The 16,130-nt window shown below is 37.7% G+C and overlaps 3 protein-coding genes across 3 annotated transcripts; 1 reads left to right on the top strand and 2 right to left on the bottom strand.

Moving 5' to 3' along the window:
* Nucleotides 1-1,818, top strand: LOC145917839 (carbohydrate sulfotransferase 1-like). Its single transcript, XM_083003135.1, has 4 exons — nucleotides 1-807; nucleotides 1,044-1,146; nucleotides 1,337-1,485; nucleotides 1,618-1,818. The coding sequence occupies exons 1-4, from the start codon at nucleotides 1-3 to the stop codon at nucleotides 1,816-1,818; spliced, it is 1,260 nt and encodes a 419-aa protein (XP_082859261.1).
* Nucleotides 1,819-4,185: 2,367 nt separating this feature from the next.
* LOC145908368 (ATP synthase F(1) complex subunit delta, mitochondrial-like) lies at nucleotides 4,186-6,153 on the bottom strand. Its single transcript, XM_082995634.1, has 4 exons — nucleotides 5,935-6,153; nucleotides 5,587-5,743; nucleotides 4,877-4,965; nucleotides 4,186-4,453 (listed from the first exon to the last, which is right to left on the bottom strand). Exons 1-4 carry the CDS (start codon nucleotides 6,088-6,090, stop codon nucleotides 4,337-4,339), a joined length of 519 nt encoding a protein of 172 aa, XP_082851760.1. The 5' UTR covers nucleotides 6,091-6,153; the 3' UTR covers nucleotides 4,186-4,336.
* Nucleotides 6,154-11,096: 4,943 nt separating this feature from the next.
* LOC145901161 (N-acetylglucosamine-1-phosphodiester alpha-N-acetylglucosaminidase-like) lies at nucleotides 11,097-15,981 on the bottom strand. Its single transcript, XM_082988913.1, has 13 exons — nucleotides 15,133-15,981; nucleotides 14,832-14,987; nucleotides 14,554-14,724; nucleotides 14,247-14,396; nucleotides 14,101-14,177; nucleotides 13,930-13,993; nucleotides 13,627-13,749; nucleotides 13,219-13,434; nucleotides 13,069-13,160; nucleotides 12,771-12,947; nucleotides 12,497-12,634; nucleotides 12,337-12,421; nucleotides 11,097-12,165 (listed from the first exon to the last, which is right to left on the bottom strand). Exons 1-13 carry the CDS (start codon nucleotides 15,195-15,197, stop codon nucleotides 11,820-11,822), a joined length of 1,860 nt encoding a protein of 619 aa, XP_082845039.1. The 5' UTR covers nucleotides 15,198-15,981; the 3' UTR covers nucleotides 11,097-11,819.
* Between the last annotated feature and the right edge of the window lie 149 nt (nucleotides 15,982-16,130).

The raw sequence follows: 16,130 nt of genomic DNA, 5'->3' as shown, positions 1-16,130 counted from the left end.
ATGTATCGGCCGCAATCCCTCGTACAGTTGATGAGGAGAAGTTTGTTTGTGCTGTTGGTGTTTTCTTGTGCGTCATTACTCTGGCGACTTGGATACTTTGAAGGAGACTCCACATTACCGAAAAGAAAACTCGCACAAAAATATATTCGGCATGGATCGAGTCAACATGTGCTGGGGCTGAAGAATATAAAGACTGTTAAAGTGGAAGAACCTTCAAAAATACATGTTGCCACGCTGAAAAGCCCAGAACCGCTGAAACGAGAGAAGAAAAAGATTGTAATCCTCTTCACCAACAAACGCTCCGGATCAACGTTTCTCGGCGAGATGTTCAACCAGAATCCGTTCACATTCTATCTTTTTGAACCTCTTTTTCCGTACACGCGACTTTGCAACGCGTTGGTAGAGGAACGCGTCGAAAGCCTTCGAAAACTGGTCACTTGCGACCTGACCAGCCTGCGCCGAGACTACAAAGCTGCTTTTCACGTCACAAACATAACCGATCAGTTCGCGGGATGCGCGAAAAACAATCTTTGTTTCATCGAACGTCATCTCCCGCTCATGGACCGATACATAGGTTTATGCGAAGATCCGTCCAAGCGTGACGTCCACTGTGTTCTTCCGGTCGATTTGACCTTGATGTCTGACCTCTGTCGAACTGCTGACTTCGCTACGTTCAAGATTTTGAGGATTTGCGACATTTCGACCTTGGAGAGTTTGTTCGACAGTGACCTCGCGCGTAATGTCCTTGAACTCAAGGTCATTCACCTTCTGCGTGACCCCAGAGCAATTATGTCATCGAGAATGAAGGTAGTTAAACATTATTAGAAACTCCTATTCGAATGAAAACAAAATAAAGTTTGATAGTGAAGTATAACAGTTGGACAAGTTGCAACACAACACACTTAGTCAAGCCACTTTTCGTGATTTTAGTTTAAATATTTTAATTGATTTGCTTATCTGAGGATAGGCGTTCAGTCAGTCTGGTTGTCACTTGGGAGATAGGTTTGTATTACTTATTTCAATTTGCTACGTTGGTTTTGTAGCTGTCATATGATGAAGCAAGATCTGAGCCACTGTCGGACGTATCCAGTATTTTGTGCGACCGAATGGAAAATAACATTAAGTTTGTCGATCGGTCATGGTCAGGTTAGTTCGAGCTTTATAATTTCCAATGAAATAAACTTTATGAAATGTCACATGCACAGCAACTCATGCCCTTATAAACCTTATGGTATTTGTACTATCGTGCTTGTGTTATATACTTTGTCAATAATATGGAAGTGATTTCCGAGCAGGTTTGTCAATTGCTACTCACTTGTTTTCGTGTCAATTACAGAAAAATTCCCCCACGTGAAATATTACCGGGTGAGACACGAAGACGTGACAAGACAACCGCTAGATGTTGCTAGAGACATCTACAGTTTTATTGACGAAAGGATGCCACAGGAAGTGGAGAAATGGATAGAAAAATCTGTTATTAAACAGGTAAAAAAATAAGTAGAAATTTTGCCGATTTCACGACTGAGAGAAAGAGATAGTTTCTGTTAATAAAGACGCTTTAAATTAGATTCTTTTTGTAGATAAACGTTACGTAACAAAGCACCTTTGTTCAAACAGAACGCCTTGAACCTTGCGGGTAAATCCGCGTTTGCCACCATACGAAAAGCTGAAGATGTTTTAAACGGATGGAGAAGACGTTTGACCTTGAAACAGACGTTTGATATTCAGGAGCAATGCAATGACGTCATAGACATGCTTGGTTACGTCAGAGTGACAGACGAAGCGCAATTGCGAAACGAAACATTGCCGCTGTGGTGACGATGGTTAAAACGCCATGAAAGCAAGATTTCTTCAATTTGTTGGAGGACAAAACGGACCTGCGTGTTCTGATTTGCCTCCATTAAGTGCGATAAGTTTGCCAAACAAACTTCTGTCTTGTTTGGCCAAAAAGAGTTTTCCTTAAATTATTTGCGTGCCAGGGTTACTGAAGCCACGAGCACCGACTGATTTACGTCAGTCACATTTACAAATATGTGAGGATCCTTTACAGCGTTTCTGTGACAAAAATTACATTTTTGTTAGCTTAAGAATAACGAATTTTTGTTACAGATGTATTAAAATGCGCATTTGTTGTAGCTTATATTTATTGTCAGTTTATTCACCTGTGTATTTTTAATACATTGTTTTCACAACGATAAACGTAATTTGAAACCACTTTGTCACACTGGAGGAAATTACAATGTAAAGTTTTTACCTGTGTCGCGCACAACAAGTGGCGTTGGAAAAAGATCGCTTTTGGAATGAAAATATTATATATTATAACCAAGGAACTCCCAGCTTCGTGTAAATGTTGCAGTGATGAATCGGTGTGAACTTTGTGATCTTTCTATGGGATGATCGATCTTAATGAAACAAAAAGCAAACAGAAGCCACCAAGCTATACATAGCAACCAATAAAAGTTAATCAACAATAAAACGAAGGCTGCTGTATGTTTGGTCGACGACTGAACAAACAACATGAAGTTAGTGGCGACAGTTGTGCAGTAATACATATGATGTACAGTTTTTAATTTCTAGTGAAGATAAAGTTTTGAAAAAGTGCACAACTAATAGTGACAATGATAACAGGTATCTTGCATGTTAATGGTGTATAACAGGTTAACAAAGCGCGGTTTTGTTTCAGTTTTTTATGCAACTTTGTTTTCCCGCTGCTGGACACCGTGAATTAGATTCAACCAATTATGGATTGTTTTAATTCGTATTTGAATGCTTTAATTATAAAATCGACAAGGTTTATTACAGGCAGAACATAGCAAAAACGAATATGGACAAGGTAGCCTTTCAAATAAATACATTTGACAAGGAGTCGGAATTTCCATTGTTAATGGTCCACTTTCCTGAAAACAATCCAGACAAGAACATATTTGATTTGCTTGGGAAAACGATCCAAAAAAGTGCTTATCACGCATTTTCAAGACACTTCAATAACTCAACAACACACAGTTTAAATGAATTAGCGGGAACGTCGAATCCGTTGCAAAAACGTGGTAGTTTTGAAAGATGCTGTGTGTTCCAAACGGATTTACTCGACAAACTTTTCCAGCTGAAGTTTGTAGTTGTTACTGGGACAACTATTTTTAGTGCAGAAGGCATGACCTTCAAGTTCCACCCACTTTATGGACAGTAAGGGAATAACACGATTTGAATATCACTTTTTAACTGATTGAATACATGAAGCGCACCTAATCATTTCGTAGTAGATTCACCACCTTTATAATAAAATTAAATGCAGTATATACTTTCTTTTAAAAAATTTGTGAAGTATGTTGCGTTTGTGCTTTTCACTCATGTAGTCCTTTGTTTTCTGACTTAATTCCTGGCACAACTTGAACGCAGACGGACCACAGGCTGCAGACGGAGTTATGCTTTCCTGCAAAAAGCCTTGGTCATTTTAATTTCCGCCTCCTGACTTTGTAACGTGATGTCTTTCAATTTAATCATGTAAGTCGCTGATTCAAATTGCGTAATAAAATCAAATACATACTTGAACTGTTTACGTTTAATGGGGCTTTACTTTCAATCAAATGTCAAAGGTTTACAAGACTAAGACAATAGAGTATGAAAGTAATTTGTATAATTGAAATACGCAATTAGCAGCATACCGCAGGGTAAATTTTCAGACAATTTTAGGTGGACCCTCCAATAGTTCGGAGTTTCAAACATTAAACATCTTTTGCTTAATGCAAATCACTTTGAAGCAATATGCAAACAGTTATGATTGTTAGAACTCCAAACGAGGTATGTGATTGTCGTCATAAAGGTACTTTCCGAATCTGATCGCCCAATATAGAAATATACTTAAGTGTTCAGCACAATCCCAGTTCCATCATTTTTTGTGGAAAATACTGATCTAGAACCTGAAGATGATCGGATACCTTATTTCGTTTTAAAAGAACATATAGGTTTAAGTGTTCTCTTATTGTTGGAAGCATGTGATGCGAATATGGGTGCAGCCCGAACGAGACGTAGGCTATTCGTATATAAAAGCGTCCAGCCACATACATGAGATTTAGTTGCATTGTAATGTAGATGCACAATGTCCCGAGCTTAGACGAAAATAGTAGTTTTTTGCCTGTTTACAAAAATAATCGTAATGTTCCGATGAAAAACACTTTTGTCTTTGAATAAGTTTGAGGAAAACGAACTTTTATTTGTGGCATTTCACCGAAAGCAAGCAATAGGAGCAACAACCAAACTATTACAAGGAATATTTCAAAACAATTGTGGATTTCATGGAATTGGAGTTGTAAATTTTTTACTGATTTGTGGGAAATTTTCATGCGGCGAGAACTTCTTCATATGCTTGGATCGCAACTTGTGCTTCTGCCTTACCCATGTCTGTGGTGGCAGCTGAGAACTCAGACTGAGCTTTGTGCAACCCCGATCTTGCTAACTGTAAGGACATAGATGTATATATTTATGGCTTGCAAAGTTTATAACAAAGCACATATATATGTGGTTCTCAAAGTGGCTGGAGACTAACTGGGCGATTGGTGATGGGGCAAATTTTCTCTTATAGCCTAAGTCAGTGTTTCCCAACTGGTGGTACAAGCTGTTCCACTAGTGGTATGTGAACGCATTCTAGGTGGTACGCGAGCACCTTTCCATAATTGTCTCCGCTCTTACTTTGAAACGTACACGATGGAATGTGTATTAATTGACAAGCAACAAATAAATTCGTTATGTTTTTTGTCTGTTCTGTTGTGTTTGGGGGGCGGTACAGCATTTATGAGAATGTTGGGTCGAAAGATTGTATCACATCAAGCATTTTATGTTTGTGTATTATATCTTCAACTTTAAACATGCATCTACTTACGTCCTTGTCCAGTGCATCTAATGGGACCGCTTCTTCTGCCGTTATTTGAACTGTTGAGTCCTCATTTACAGCATATGTTCCACTGCTTACTGTTATAAAAAGTATAACATTGCAACAAGTATACTAATAGATACAAGTACAACTGATCCTTTAACTCAGTGTTTCTTAACCTTTTTTGGATCACGAACCCCTAAAACATTCTTTGAAAAGCTATGGACCCCTTTGCAAGCAACACATTGCAAATGTCGAAAAATTAAAATTCGTGGACAGCGATACCTTATGGACAGAGGAAAATACGTGGATTTTCGAAATAATTTTATTTCGTCTCATGGACCCCTTAATGCATCTTCTCGGACCCCTTGGGGGTTCATGGACCCCAGGTTAAGAACCCCTGCTTTAACTTATTGAGAGTTTAGGCTGTTCATCATTGCAAATCTGTATAAGCAACAGAGCCAATAATGTTTTTATAGTGACAGGGCCACTGTTTTGGCCTAATAGCAGATTTGTATGTTATGTTGTTTGCATTATAGTCAAACATTATGTCATTACAACAAATTTATACCATTGTTTATGTTCAAACATATAGCTTCCTAATTTGTTAAGTAACTGCATCAGCACATTGCAAAAACTGAAGCAAAAACTAACAGAACAGGAAGGCCTAGCGAGCAGCTTTTCACAGTTATTCAATTTCAGTAAAATTCACATCATACCGAAAAATTTGTTGACAGGGCCTTCACTTTCCATAACCGTGAGAACTCCCGGTTTTAAAACTCCGAATGTTGGGACGTGGTTGGCAAGGATACCAATAAAACCAGTCCCAGTTGGAACATCAACTTGTTTCACGTTGGTGCTAGAATTGTAAAATGCCTGAAAATACAGGAGTATGATAATAATTAAGGTTTACGCCTGTCTAGTAGCAACATACTAACAAGTTTACAAGGTTTGTTAGCTAGTGAATTCATACATGACAGTTACGTTTCTAATGGTTTGTATCAATTTAAAGCAAAAGACTTTGTTTCCACAAGAAACATGGGCTAAAGAGACTAAACACAAAATACCTCTTCTGGTGCAGCAAATGTGAATATCATCTGGCCAGCCTGGGCTGCTGGGGCTGCAGCTGCTTCTGCATAGTTTCGAACAAATTGTGGTTGCGAAACCAGTCTTCGGCAAATGGTGCTTGATTTTGAGCAGATTCTAATTAATGATGAAGCCATGTTTGTTTAAAAATAGTTATTTTGTTTTTAGTTGGTTCCAACCTGGGACAAAACAATGAGACTTTTTTTGCAACTGTTGACAAAGAAATTTTTTAACATGTTAATGTAGCTAGCTTGTTTGTTACTTTTTTAGATGGATTACAGATAAAATTTTGCAAATTTAGATATATTCTCCACAGTCCACACACAACATTTTTAAAAATATGGTATGAGTAAGCTGAATGCATTTCGAAGGTCTGTATGTTTTGTTTCACAGAAAGAACACCACGCCCAAATGTTTACAACCCAATAGGCATATATGTGCAAAAAAAGCCATAATATTGCAAAGCTGCAGACAGGGTGTGTACACGCACCTTACAGGTCGAAACAGTGCATGTACACACCCCGTCTGCAGCTTTCCAATAGGCATAATTTGCAGCATTTTGCTTTGGTAGGCTTAGGCTATAGTTCTAATAATCTGGAGGTTTACTGAATGCTGTTGAAAGAAAGGGTTATTTCTCATTTCTGAGTTAAATGCCTTAAATCAATTGTTTTACAAGCTAAAAAAATGCAAATCGCTTGCCTACATTGAAACTATAGTTTTTTCCAATTTGAAGGGATTGCAGGACAGTAGCGTCATTTTGCAATGCATGTTCTATTTATGCTGCAAATATTTCAAATAAATGAGTTCACACTTCGCCCTTAATTCCTAGTTTAAGGAAAAACATGTTAACAACGCTACATAAACTAACAAACATAAAATGTCTTGAATACATTTTTCTCCGTAATCAGAACGAAAACGAACATGTCAAGGGTAGTGCTTTTACGTTACTCCTGGAGGTTCATGGTACCGGTAAAGGCAAAATTAACAAACACTTCACTAAAATATATCTTTTTTGCTTCAAGGCAACATTCTGATCATTAGTAGTGTTTATAACTAAATACCACAAAATTCTCTCTCTGTAACGCAAACAACTCACTCGGTGTAAATGCAATTGGGCAATTTTTTTTCCATAAATCGGCCTATAAATTTCTACATTTGGGATAATTCGCTTGAAAGATTATATGTGACATGAATACAAAAAATGCAAACCACTGCTCTAATGGTAGATGATTTTATTTAAGAAGACTACTACTTTTTCAAGTATGTTTTCTGGTTTCCGGTGCATATATTGAAAAATACGACTTAACACATAATATCACGACGATTTGTTTGAACTTTTTATAGTGGTCATGAATCCGCGCTGCCCAGACAATAATTCAGTGCAAATGTGTTGAAGTTAAATGAAAAAATTTAAACATCCCATTCTACAAGTAAAACTATTGACGTAAAACCCTTTTTAAATTCAACGCACTTTGTGTGGTTCCGTTAGCTTTACTTCAGGTGGCGTCGTTGGTGATTTGATTTCGGCTGAAGTGAACAAAAGAATTTACGCTCGAGTGGAGAAAAAAGGTATAGTCTAGAAACGAGATTTGATAAACGCAAGGCTAAGCTCTGTCATCAGCTTAAAATGTGAAAATATTCTCTCTGTGCTGCAGAATATGAACCAAAATATTTGATCTTATTAACCTCTTACTAGAGCTTAACAAAAGTTAACCCAAGGCTTAAACAGCACTTTGGTTGTAAACGATGAGATAGATGTCTGAACAAATTTGCATCCTGCCAGATATTTGTCGCAAACTTCCGAAACGAATTGGGATTCACATTTAAACGTTTACAACATAGCATGCATGAGGTTCAGTTCCTTTGTTAAAGTTTCACATAGCAAAAAATGGTGGTAATGCTCGTTTCATGATTCTAGAGTAAGGTTTGTAATACTTGATCTTAGCTATTGTTAGCAAAATCAGTAGAGAAATGGTTCACATGCAAATCTTCGTTGAGCCTACATTTCAAGACGAACCAGACGCCAAATCGCGCACCATCAACATAACAATTGACCCTCAACTGAAAAACGAGGTTTACCAGCAGATTAAGAAGCTTTGCAAAACCCATTACGGAAGGGAAATCCCCGAGGAACCAGATGTATACATCCAGAGTGGTGGGGTTGAGGGGGTTACCGTGGAAATTGACAATCACCCCAATAAACCCCGGGCTTGGTATGAGAAGTTTAATGTGGATTTATTGGATAGTTTTGAAACCGGGGGCTGGAACTTATTGCGTGGCTTCGATGTGTTTGACAAGGATGGAATGCTTTTTAAGAGAGAAGGAATCGAGAAGTAATACTTCCCTTTGCGTGAGAAACAAAATGTTAAAAAGAAGCTCGATTCGTATTTTATGGGACAACATTACCTTCAAGTTTGTTTGTGGAAGTAAGAGTTGAAATATACCGACCCTGATAGGTCTTCGATGTTATTTGTTGGTTGCACTCTTTTCAAGGTTAATTGTGTTGACAATTATTAACTCGCACAATACCGGCGTAAAATACGAATAAGTTTAAGTGACGCAAACATGTCGTTAATAAACCGTCATAGAAAAATACGAGTGAGAGACTTTGTGACAACGTTAATTTTTTTTAACACGAAACTTGCCGCGAGTTTTGACCAAAGAAAACCAAAGACGGGTGTTTCAATTGTTTTTAGTGTAAGTTATAAAGGAGTTTATTTGATTGGGTTTTTACGATAACTTGTATAGGTTTCTCGTTTTACGAGAACGAAACAAAAGCCATCAAACGTCCCAATTACGAGTTAATGTTTGATTGGACGTTTGCACTCTATGAAGGGAAGGTAGTTGCAGTTGCATGTCAGCAACATACATGACTTTGTAATGTTGCCTTTGTGCGCATTAGAGATCGTGTAGCATACAGCCACAATAAACTTGAGCGTAAACCTTGGATAAACTTAAAACTAACAAGCGCAATTCATCTCTTAAATTTTCAAAATTGTGAACAGTTTATGACCCCAAAGTGCCAAGGAAGGTGGGCCAAACAGGAAAGAGAAGTTCAGTGAAAAAGAGACAGATAATGACCACTTATGATGCAAGCTATGTTATTTTATTGAATGATACCATTGGTCGATATAATATGCTTCATTACTTGTACATTGCTACACTTCTTATAAACCTGCTAAATTACAGCTCTTTGCTAACTTATCAGAGACAACTCAGTCACCTTTATATTAACTTAAAATGTGCGAGGTGACTTTTCAAATCAATACGTTTGCTGTGGAATCGCGCAATCCCATATTGCTTTGCAACTTTTCTGACTACTGCGATCAGAAAGAAATCGATTTCGTCGGAGAAACCATCAAGAAAAGCGGCGATCGTGCATTTGGAAAAGACATTGGCAACGTGATAGACCTACGGTTTAGAGGAAGAAGATACAATTTAGCTGAATGGTCAGGTGGACCTTATCCGCTTAGGGATCTTGATCAGTTTCAAAAGTGCTACGTGTTCCAAACAGATTTACTCTCTGTATTTAACTTGTATGGATACGAAGTTACTGGAACAACCATGTTTAGTGCTGAAGGCATAACATTTTTACCTAGCAGAATTCATTGAACACCAAACAGAATATGTTACGTGTAGGTCTACACCTTAACTCATTTCTCACTTTAGTTTTACTTTGAGGTTGATTTTCCCAATTTCGAAATCTCAAACATTGATCATATCTTCAAGAATCAGCCTCTGACATAAGATTTGGACAAATATCACTCGGAAGTAAATTATAGGTGGAACTTCAAACGTGGTGTTGCAGCCGAAAATATATTACTCCCGCAAATTGTAAATTAAACGATATAGCAGTATATTACATGCAATAGCATGATTGGCAGGATCGCCCTACTGCGCAGGTCCTTGCTTGGCGATTACAGCTATCGTATCGTGATCATTAGGTTTGCAGGCTTGGCAGCCCAGGCATTGCAGCCTAGCTGAATCAGCCACTTTTTCCTGACAAGTCAGAGCGAGATTTGAAAAATCAAGCTCCCGGTTTGGTTTAAAGTTGAACGATATAGAATATAAAAAAACAACTTTTAGCACATTTGCCGTCGTCCCTATATATATATATATATGCATATATGCCAAAACACTTAAATTGGATGGTTATTGTTTTGTTACAGTGCTTGATTCATTTGTTTGCAAATATATCTTATTGCTGCTTTGTAGTTGTGTTTTGTTTGCGTTTTTCCGAATAATGTTAAAGTGTATTGTATCTATTGGTTTAATTGCGGTCGTTATGCAATTATGACTAATAATGGCTATGTTTCAAAATAGTTGGAGAGGTTCTGTGAGGTCTGGCAATTGCAGGCCGGGCGTTTAGAATCTGCAGCAAAACGACTCGCTGTTCATTTATTTTCGGAAGAGAATGCGAAAGATGCGTTAAATTTTTTCACGCCACGTCCGACCCACGTACGTTGGGTTTCAACCATATTTTTACCAAACCCTTTTATTTATAACTGATGATGCTTTTTAGCGAAACATGCTTTCTTTGCAATAAACTGCGTTTGACACGAGGATATTTGCGTTGGCCATAACTTTCAGGAAAAACGAATGTTTAATTTCACTTTTGTTGCAAATCTTGCAGCAGAAATTGATTCCTGACAACCGAAATACAAACAGAGAAAATTATTTTCTTCGCAAGAAGTAACAATACGGCAGAATTACGTCACAATCGTCCTTGTTCATCACCGTTACTGAGCAACAACAACATGCGTTATGCAATAACATTTGTCTTTATAGTTACTGAAATAAAAGAATCTGTTTTTACGAAACTCCAATGCTGCATCGTGCGTACAGGGACATAATCTCCAGAAAGTCGATTGCTAATGCTGACTACCAAAAAAATTTACGTTGTTAATGGGAATTCCTCTTCTGAAAACTCGCATGGCAGTGATTTCGTTAAATTCGTCAGTTGTTCACAGAGGATTGTACTTGGTCCCAGAGTTACGGAAAAAAGGCAAGTTAAGTGTTACAGTCACCAGCAGATGCACTGATAAGATCTCAGAGGTCGAAGCATTGTGCACTACTGCATATGCAGCTCGGCAAGTTTGCGTGCAGTTAAACCTTTAAATTCGGCTCATGGTCCACGCTACAAAACAGTAAGGTTCATTTTATTTGGGAAGGATGACATCACTGAATACGTCACACAACCCACTTCGACAATCTATTGCACACTAGTATAAATCAAAACACCATACAACAATGAGGAACTATAGCCACTTGGTGTCGCGGGTGCGCAACACGTATTGAAATTGTGCGGCCTCCATGCAACGTTCTACATTTGATTGTGAACAAACAAAGTATCTTGCAAAAAGGAAATAAGTGGAAACGTTTATTTCCATTGGTTACCAGCACGGCAGGGTTGCGTGTTCGGGGATCCCCGATTCAGGTATTGTGACGTCATACTAGGTAATTATGAAAGTATTTCGTGAAAGTTCATATAGATTGAATCTTAAATTGAAATGCCAATAAAGCATACAAGATATCGACGGTTCGATCTCTGCTCGAGAAAAAAAAAAAATCTGAAAACAAAAAAGCAGTTTTCACAGTAACCTGAAGAGATCGATGCCATTTTGCACAAAGTTTTTCTGTCATAGTAGAAACAAGGCAACAACTTTCTCTGCTTACGACACAAAGGTAGCTTGTTTTGCTACTTAATTTGCCTGCATACCTTGAAAAGCGGTCAAGCAATAAAAATTAAAGTTGTAGTAACATCAATTGCAGTCGAGTGAAGAAGAGACGAAGGAGGGATCAAATAATGACCACGACCCGTTGGAACTAATACGGTGGCTCTACGAGGCACAAGGTGCAGGCCACGCTATTTTTGCAGCGGAGTTATTTCACTCAGTTCAAGAAATTCGTCAGTTGTTCCAAGGGGCTGGTATTTGGTTTCCGAGTTACGAAAAAACTTTGACGTCAATCCGGTCCAAAGGGATCCAAAATTATTTGGATAAAAAGTTGTCTCGTCACAATCGCTGTCGTTTCTATTTTCATTGTTCGGTTTGACGTCATCACCCGACGAAGATTCGCTGGTTTCGCAATATTCGGAAAAGGGTATTTGGCCGTCGTCGCTCTTCGCATAATTCCGCCACAGCAACAAAAAGTTCGCAGTTAAACTTATCACCAAGATTCCGACGGTCCCACACAATAGAGATAATATAAACCTACACACGAAACAATTTTCATCACTGCTGTTTACACAAAAAACTCGTTAGCCTATCAATACTCTCGGTGAATTTTGTTGACGCGCTTGTGACGTGACAATACCATTTACCGTTGAATGAAAGTAGAAAGTAGGTACATTACATTAACCTTGAACTGTTGCTTTAACTTACTTGTCATCTTTCAAATAAAACCCTATTGAAGTTTCATGTACTTGTGACGTCATGTTCCAAAAATTGGCGGCAACGCACCTCGTCACTATGGCAACAAAAAACAAGGCGCTTTAATTGCAAAAAAACATGTCTTGAATTATACAAGTAACGAAGCACGTACAGTTGACAAAATCCTGATAAAGCAGGGTTGGAACTCGACTTCTTTGAAGACATGAACCAGTCCCAGGATCACACAAACATGAATCGCTACAATGACAGTTGAAAGAACAATTGCTGCCGTACTTTCCTGGTGGACATTCTGTCATAGAGCACATTTAAAAACAATTAACTACCCATTGATCAGGAGGGTCCTGGGCAAAATTTGCAGATATTTTTAACAAAACCCCTTGTCTTAGTGTAAAATATGTTATGGTCCAGTTTCAAAATTAACTTACTTTCATCACAAAGAGCTCCCTCATAACCAGGTAAACAGTGGCACGTTCCATCTTTGCGATCACAGTGAGAATGATGCTCACATCGACAAATCTGTGAGCAGTTAAACCCAAATGACCCCTGCTCACATGGAATATTACACCGGTCGCCATGCCAACCACGATGACATCTGCAGCCCACTTAACAAAAAAAGACAATGGTTGAAGACTTTAAATTAATGTAGCGATTGTGATTAATTATGAAAAAAAAACGTGTTTATTGCATTGTTGGTGATCTCTTAACTCATATACCATCTCCTACCTTTCGTGCAATTACCATTTCCAGTGCAATTATTTACAGAACATTTTAAAATATCACAAATATCTCCATCCCAATTCAAATCACAAATGCACCTTGAAAAAAAAGAACAGTTAAGCAAATGCCCAAAATCAATTTATTTCAGCTTAAAACCTTCCATCCTGGCATGATCCATGTTGACAGTCTGGGCCACATATAGCACGATGCACACATATCATTGTTGATACCTTACGGTGACACCGAAACTTCGGGTTATTCTTACAATGATCGGATGGATAGCTTGCTAGACTTCCGTTTAATACCAAGGTGGCTGATCCACCACCGTCCAAGTTGATTGCATTCACAAGACCTAGCTCATCAATTAAAAACCTTTAAAATAAAAAAAAAAAATTTTGCTTGAGAAACACATTGTAACAAGCAGCAAAATAACATTGCATCTCAAGTTTATAAAAACATTGCTATAAGCTTCCTCAAAGTTTAAAGAAAAGTGTCTGAAACTTCAAGAGTCCAACAGGACGAAGTTAAACATTCACAATAACAACAACACAGGTTGGGTTTTACTTGGCAAATCCAAACAGGTCTGGGCCCCTTGTCTTGGTCTGGCCATCCACTTGTACTAAAACAACATGCCCATATTTATCGTGGCCAATAGCTGTTCTGGCAGATTGTACATCAGCAAAATATCTGTAATATTACCACATAAACTGAAGATGTTGAATTTAATGCAAAACATTTGTAAGAAACATAAACTGAAGAGGTGAAAAGATACACATACTAACTGAAAGCAGATGTTAAAAATCACACCTCAACTAATGTTTAGTCATATTTAATCGAAACTCAGTTTAAAAGCACACAAGTACTTACTTTAGAGTTCCAGTTTCTTCAGCGTTGTCCTCTAGTTTCAGTGATTCTTCCACAAAAGATGTTCCTAGAAAATCAAAGACAAAAACAGTAACTTCCTGTTAAAATTAACAATGAAACTTATAAAATATTGAGGATTAAATGGGGTTACAGACAAGAACAGAGGCAACATACCATTCCGAACTAGCCATATCACACCACCAATAAGCTGCGTAAAGTTCATCATGCGAGCATCAGCTTTAGTCAAGTACCTAACAGTCAAGTAGGCAGAATGTTACAGCAATAAAGTTCTAACGCTAGCTTGGGCAAATATTTTTTACCCTGTAATTATTGATCCTGCAGAGTTGAGACCAAAATGAACATTATGAATATCGGAAGTTTGAATAAACTTTCCATTGCTGACAACATTTCCATAACATGAAAGAGTTTTTGTGTTGAAATATCCGCCGTTTTGAGCAACAATGCAGTTACTGAAACAAACAAAATTTAAATAAAATAGCACTGAGAAAATTTGCATTGTTGTCTAACATTTTGTATTTGTGAAAAAAGTTGTTGTAAAACACAACCATAAACTTGATGGCATCAAAGCGTCATACATACTAGCATATATACAATGAAACAACATACTATTTTCTGGCCGCCTCAACAACAGTAGCTTGTGTCTTTCTGCTGCATCCATTCCTACTTGTCTCCAAAAAACTTACAGTTTTCAGTGGGTTGTTGATCACAGTCTGATGGCCGTATACATGTGTGTCGCTGACATAGCGATGGAACGGACGAATATCAGCAACAAAGTAACTGAGTTACAATATGACCATTATGTAGTGTTCACAACGTTAGTTCAAGTAAATGTTACGCCACATTAATATTTACTTGAGTCATAGCAGAAAATGTAGCCTACTTGCCTTGTATTTGCTACTGGAATATACGCGGATGAGTTGTGTGCACTCCAAGTTTCATACTCCGAAATATTGACAATTTTCTGTGTTATTTTTACTGAAGATTGTCTTTTGAAACGCCAATGGTCTTCGTAAGGATGCAGCATGTCATCATTCGAAGACCTTGTTAAATAGAATTTCCGTGATTGTTCGATCAATCATGCTGAAAACTTTAGTTGCAGAATGTAGTATCAATAATGAACACATACATACTTCAATTTAAAGAAAGTTTTACAGAAACATTGCAAAGTTTAATGACATGACATACTCGTCTCCAAATGTGCATCCGGAAGTAAGCAGTGACAACGCAAAAAACAGGAAAATGCATTTCATGATACATTGCCTCAAAAATGTTGGTCTTTGGTGTCAACAAAACAACATTTTCTTAACATCTTCTTTGCCACACCAGAGGGATGTTAGTTGACAAAAAAAAATCGCCAGTTAACAAAAGTTTGAACGCGCGTGACTCGGCCGCGAGGTAGCGACTTTTTCACACAAAGATAGAGGCTAAACTTTCCAACAAAAGAAAAATCAAAAAAAAATTTGCATTAATATTCGAATATGAATATGATATGTTTGCTATGTCACAACCATAAGTAAACATCGATTCCCGCTGAAATCCTCAAGGGTAGTTATTCTTTGGTGTCTGTACTATCTAAAAATATTAAACTTTTTCGCGAGAAAAAACGCGCACCCTCTCAAATTTGAAGAATATTAACCATAACCCCCATATTTTCAAAAGTCGCCTCTGTGTTTGGTCAGCCGAAGCTGCTTCCAGTCGCACCACGAGGAGATACACAGATGACTTGGTGTTTATGGTTAATATTCTTCAAATTTGAGAGGGTGTGCGTTTTTTCTCGCAAAAAAGTTTAACATTTTTAGATAGTACAGACACCAAAGAATAACTACCCTTGAGGATTTCAGGGGGAATCGATGTTTACTTATGGTTATGACATAGCAAACATATCATATTCATAGTCGAAAATTAATGCAAATTTTTTGATTTTTCTTTCGTTGGAAAGTTCAGCCTGTGATCTATCTTTGTGTGAAAAAAGTAAGTCGCTGGCTTATAAGATGGCAGAGTTACACGCGGCCAAAGTTTTGTTAACTGGGAAATTTTTTTGTTACCTTTCGCTGCGAGCGCAGAGCGTTGAAAAATATGGGGGTTATGGTTAATATTCTTCAAATTTGAGAGGGTGCGCGTTTTTTCTCGCGAAAAAGTTTCATATTTTTAGATAGTACAGACACCAAAGAATATCTACCCTT

This window comes from Ascidia mentula, chromosome 1, assembly GCF_947561715.1.
Source record: "Ascidia mentula chromosome 1, kaAscMent1.1, whole genome shotgun sequence".
NCBI lineage: Eukaryota > Metazoa > Chordata > Ascidiacea > Phlebobranchia > Ascidiidae > Ascidia > Ascidia mentula.
Note: the sequence above shows the minus strand (reverse complement) of the source record. Positions and strands in the feature narration are given on the sequence as shown.

Bases quoted from the DNA above. Each gene is read 5' to 3' on its own strand.
- LOC145917839 (XM_083003135.1), top strand. From the start codon at position 1: ATGTATCGGCCGCAATCCCTCGTACAGTTGATGAGGAGAAGTTTGTTT. The intron at 1,147-1,336 runs GTTAGTTCGAGC...TGTCAATTACAG, and splicing joins TGTCGATCGGTCATGGTCAG to AAAAATTCCCCCACGTGAAA. The intron at 1,486-1,617 runs GTAAAAAAATAA...TTGTTCAAACAG, and splicing joins AAAAATCTGTTATTAAACAG to AACGCCTTGAACCTTGCGGG.
- LOC145908368 (XM_082995634.1), bottom strand. From the start codon at position 6,090: ATGGCTTCATCATTAATTAGAATCTGCTCAAAATCAAGCACCATTTGC. The intron at 4,966-5,586 runs GTATGATGTGAA...TTTTTATAACAG, and splicing joins CCCTGTCAACAAATTTTTCG to TAAGCAGTGGAACATATGCT. The intron at 4,454-4,876 runs GTAAGTAGATGC...ATGTCCTTACAG, and splicing joins TAGATGCACTGGACAAGGAC to TTAGCAAGATCGGGGTTGCA.
- LOC145901161 (XM_082988913.1), bottom strand. From the start codon at position 15,197: ATGAAATGCATTTTCCTGTTTTTTGCGTTGTCACTGCTTACTTCCGGA. The intron at 14,397-14,553 runs GTATGTTGTTTC...TGTTTGTTTCAG, and splicing joins GTTGAGGCGGCCAGAAAATA to TAACTGCATTGTTGCTCAAA. The intron at 13,994-14,100 runs GTATGTTGCCTC...TTGATTTTCTAG, and splicing joins GATATGGCTAGTTCGGAATG to GAACATCTTTTGTGGAAGAA.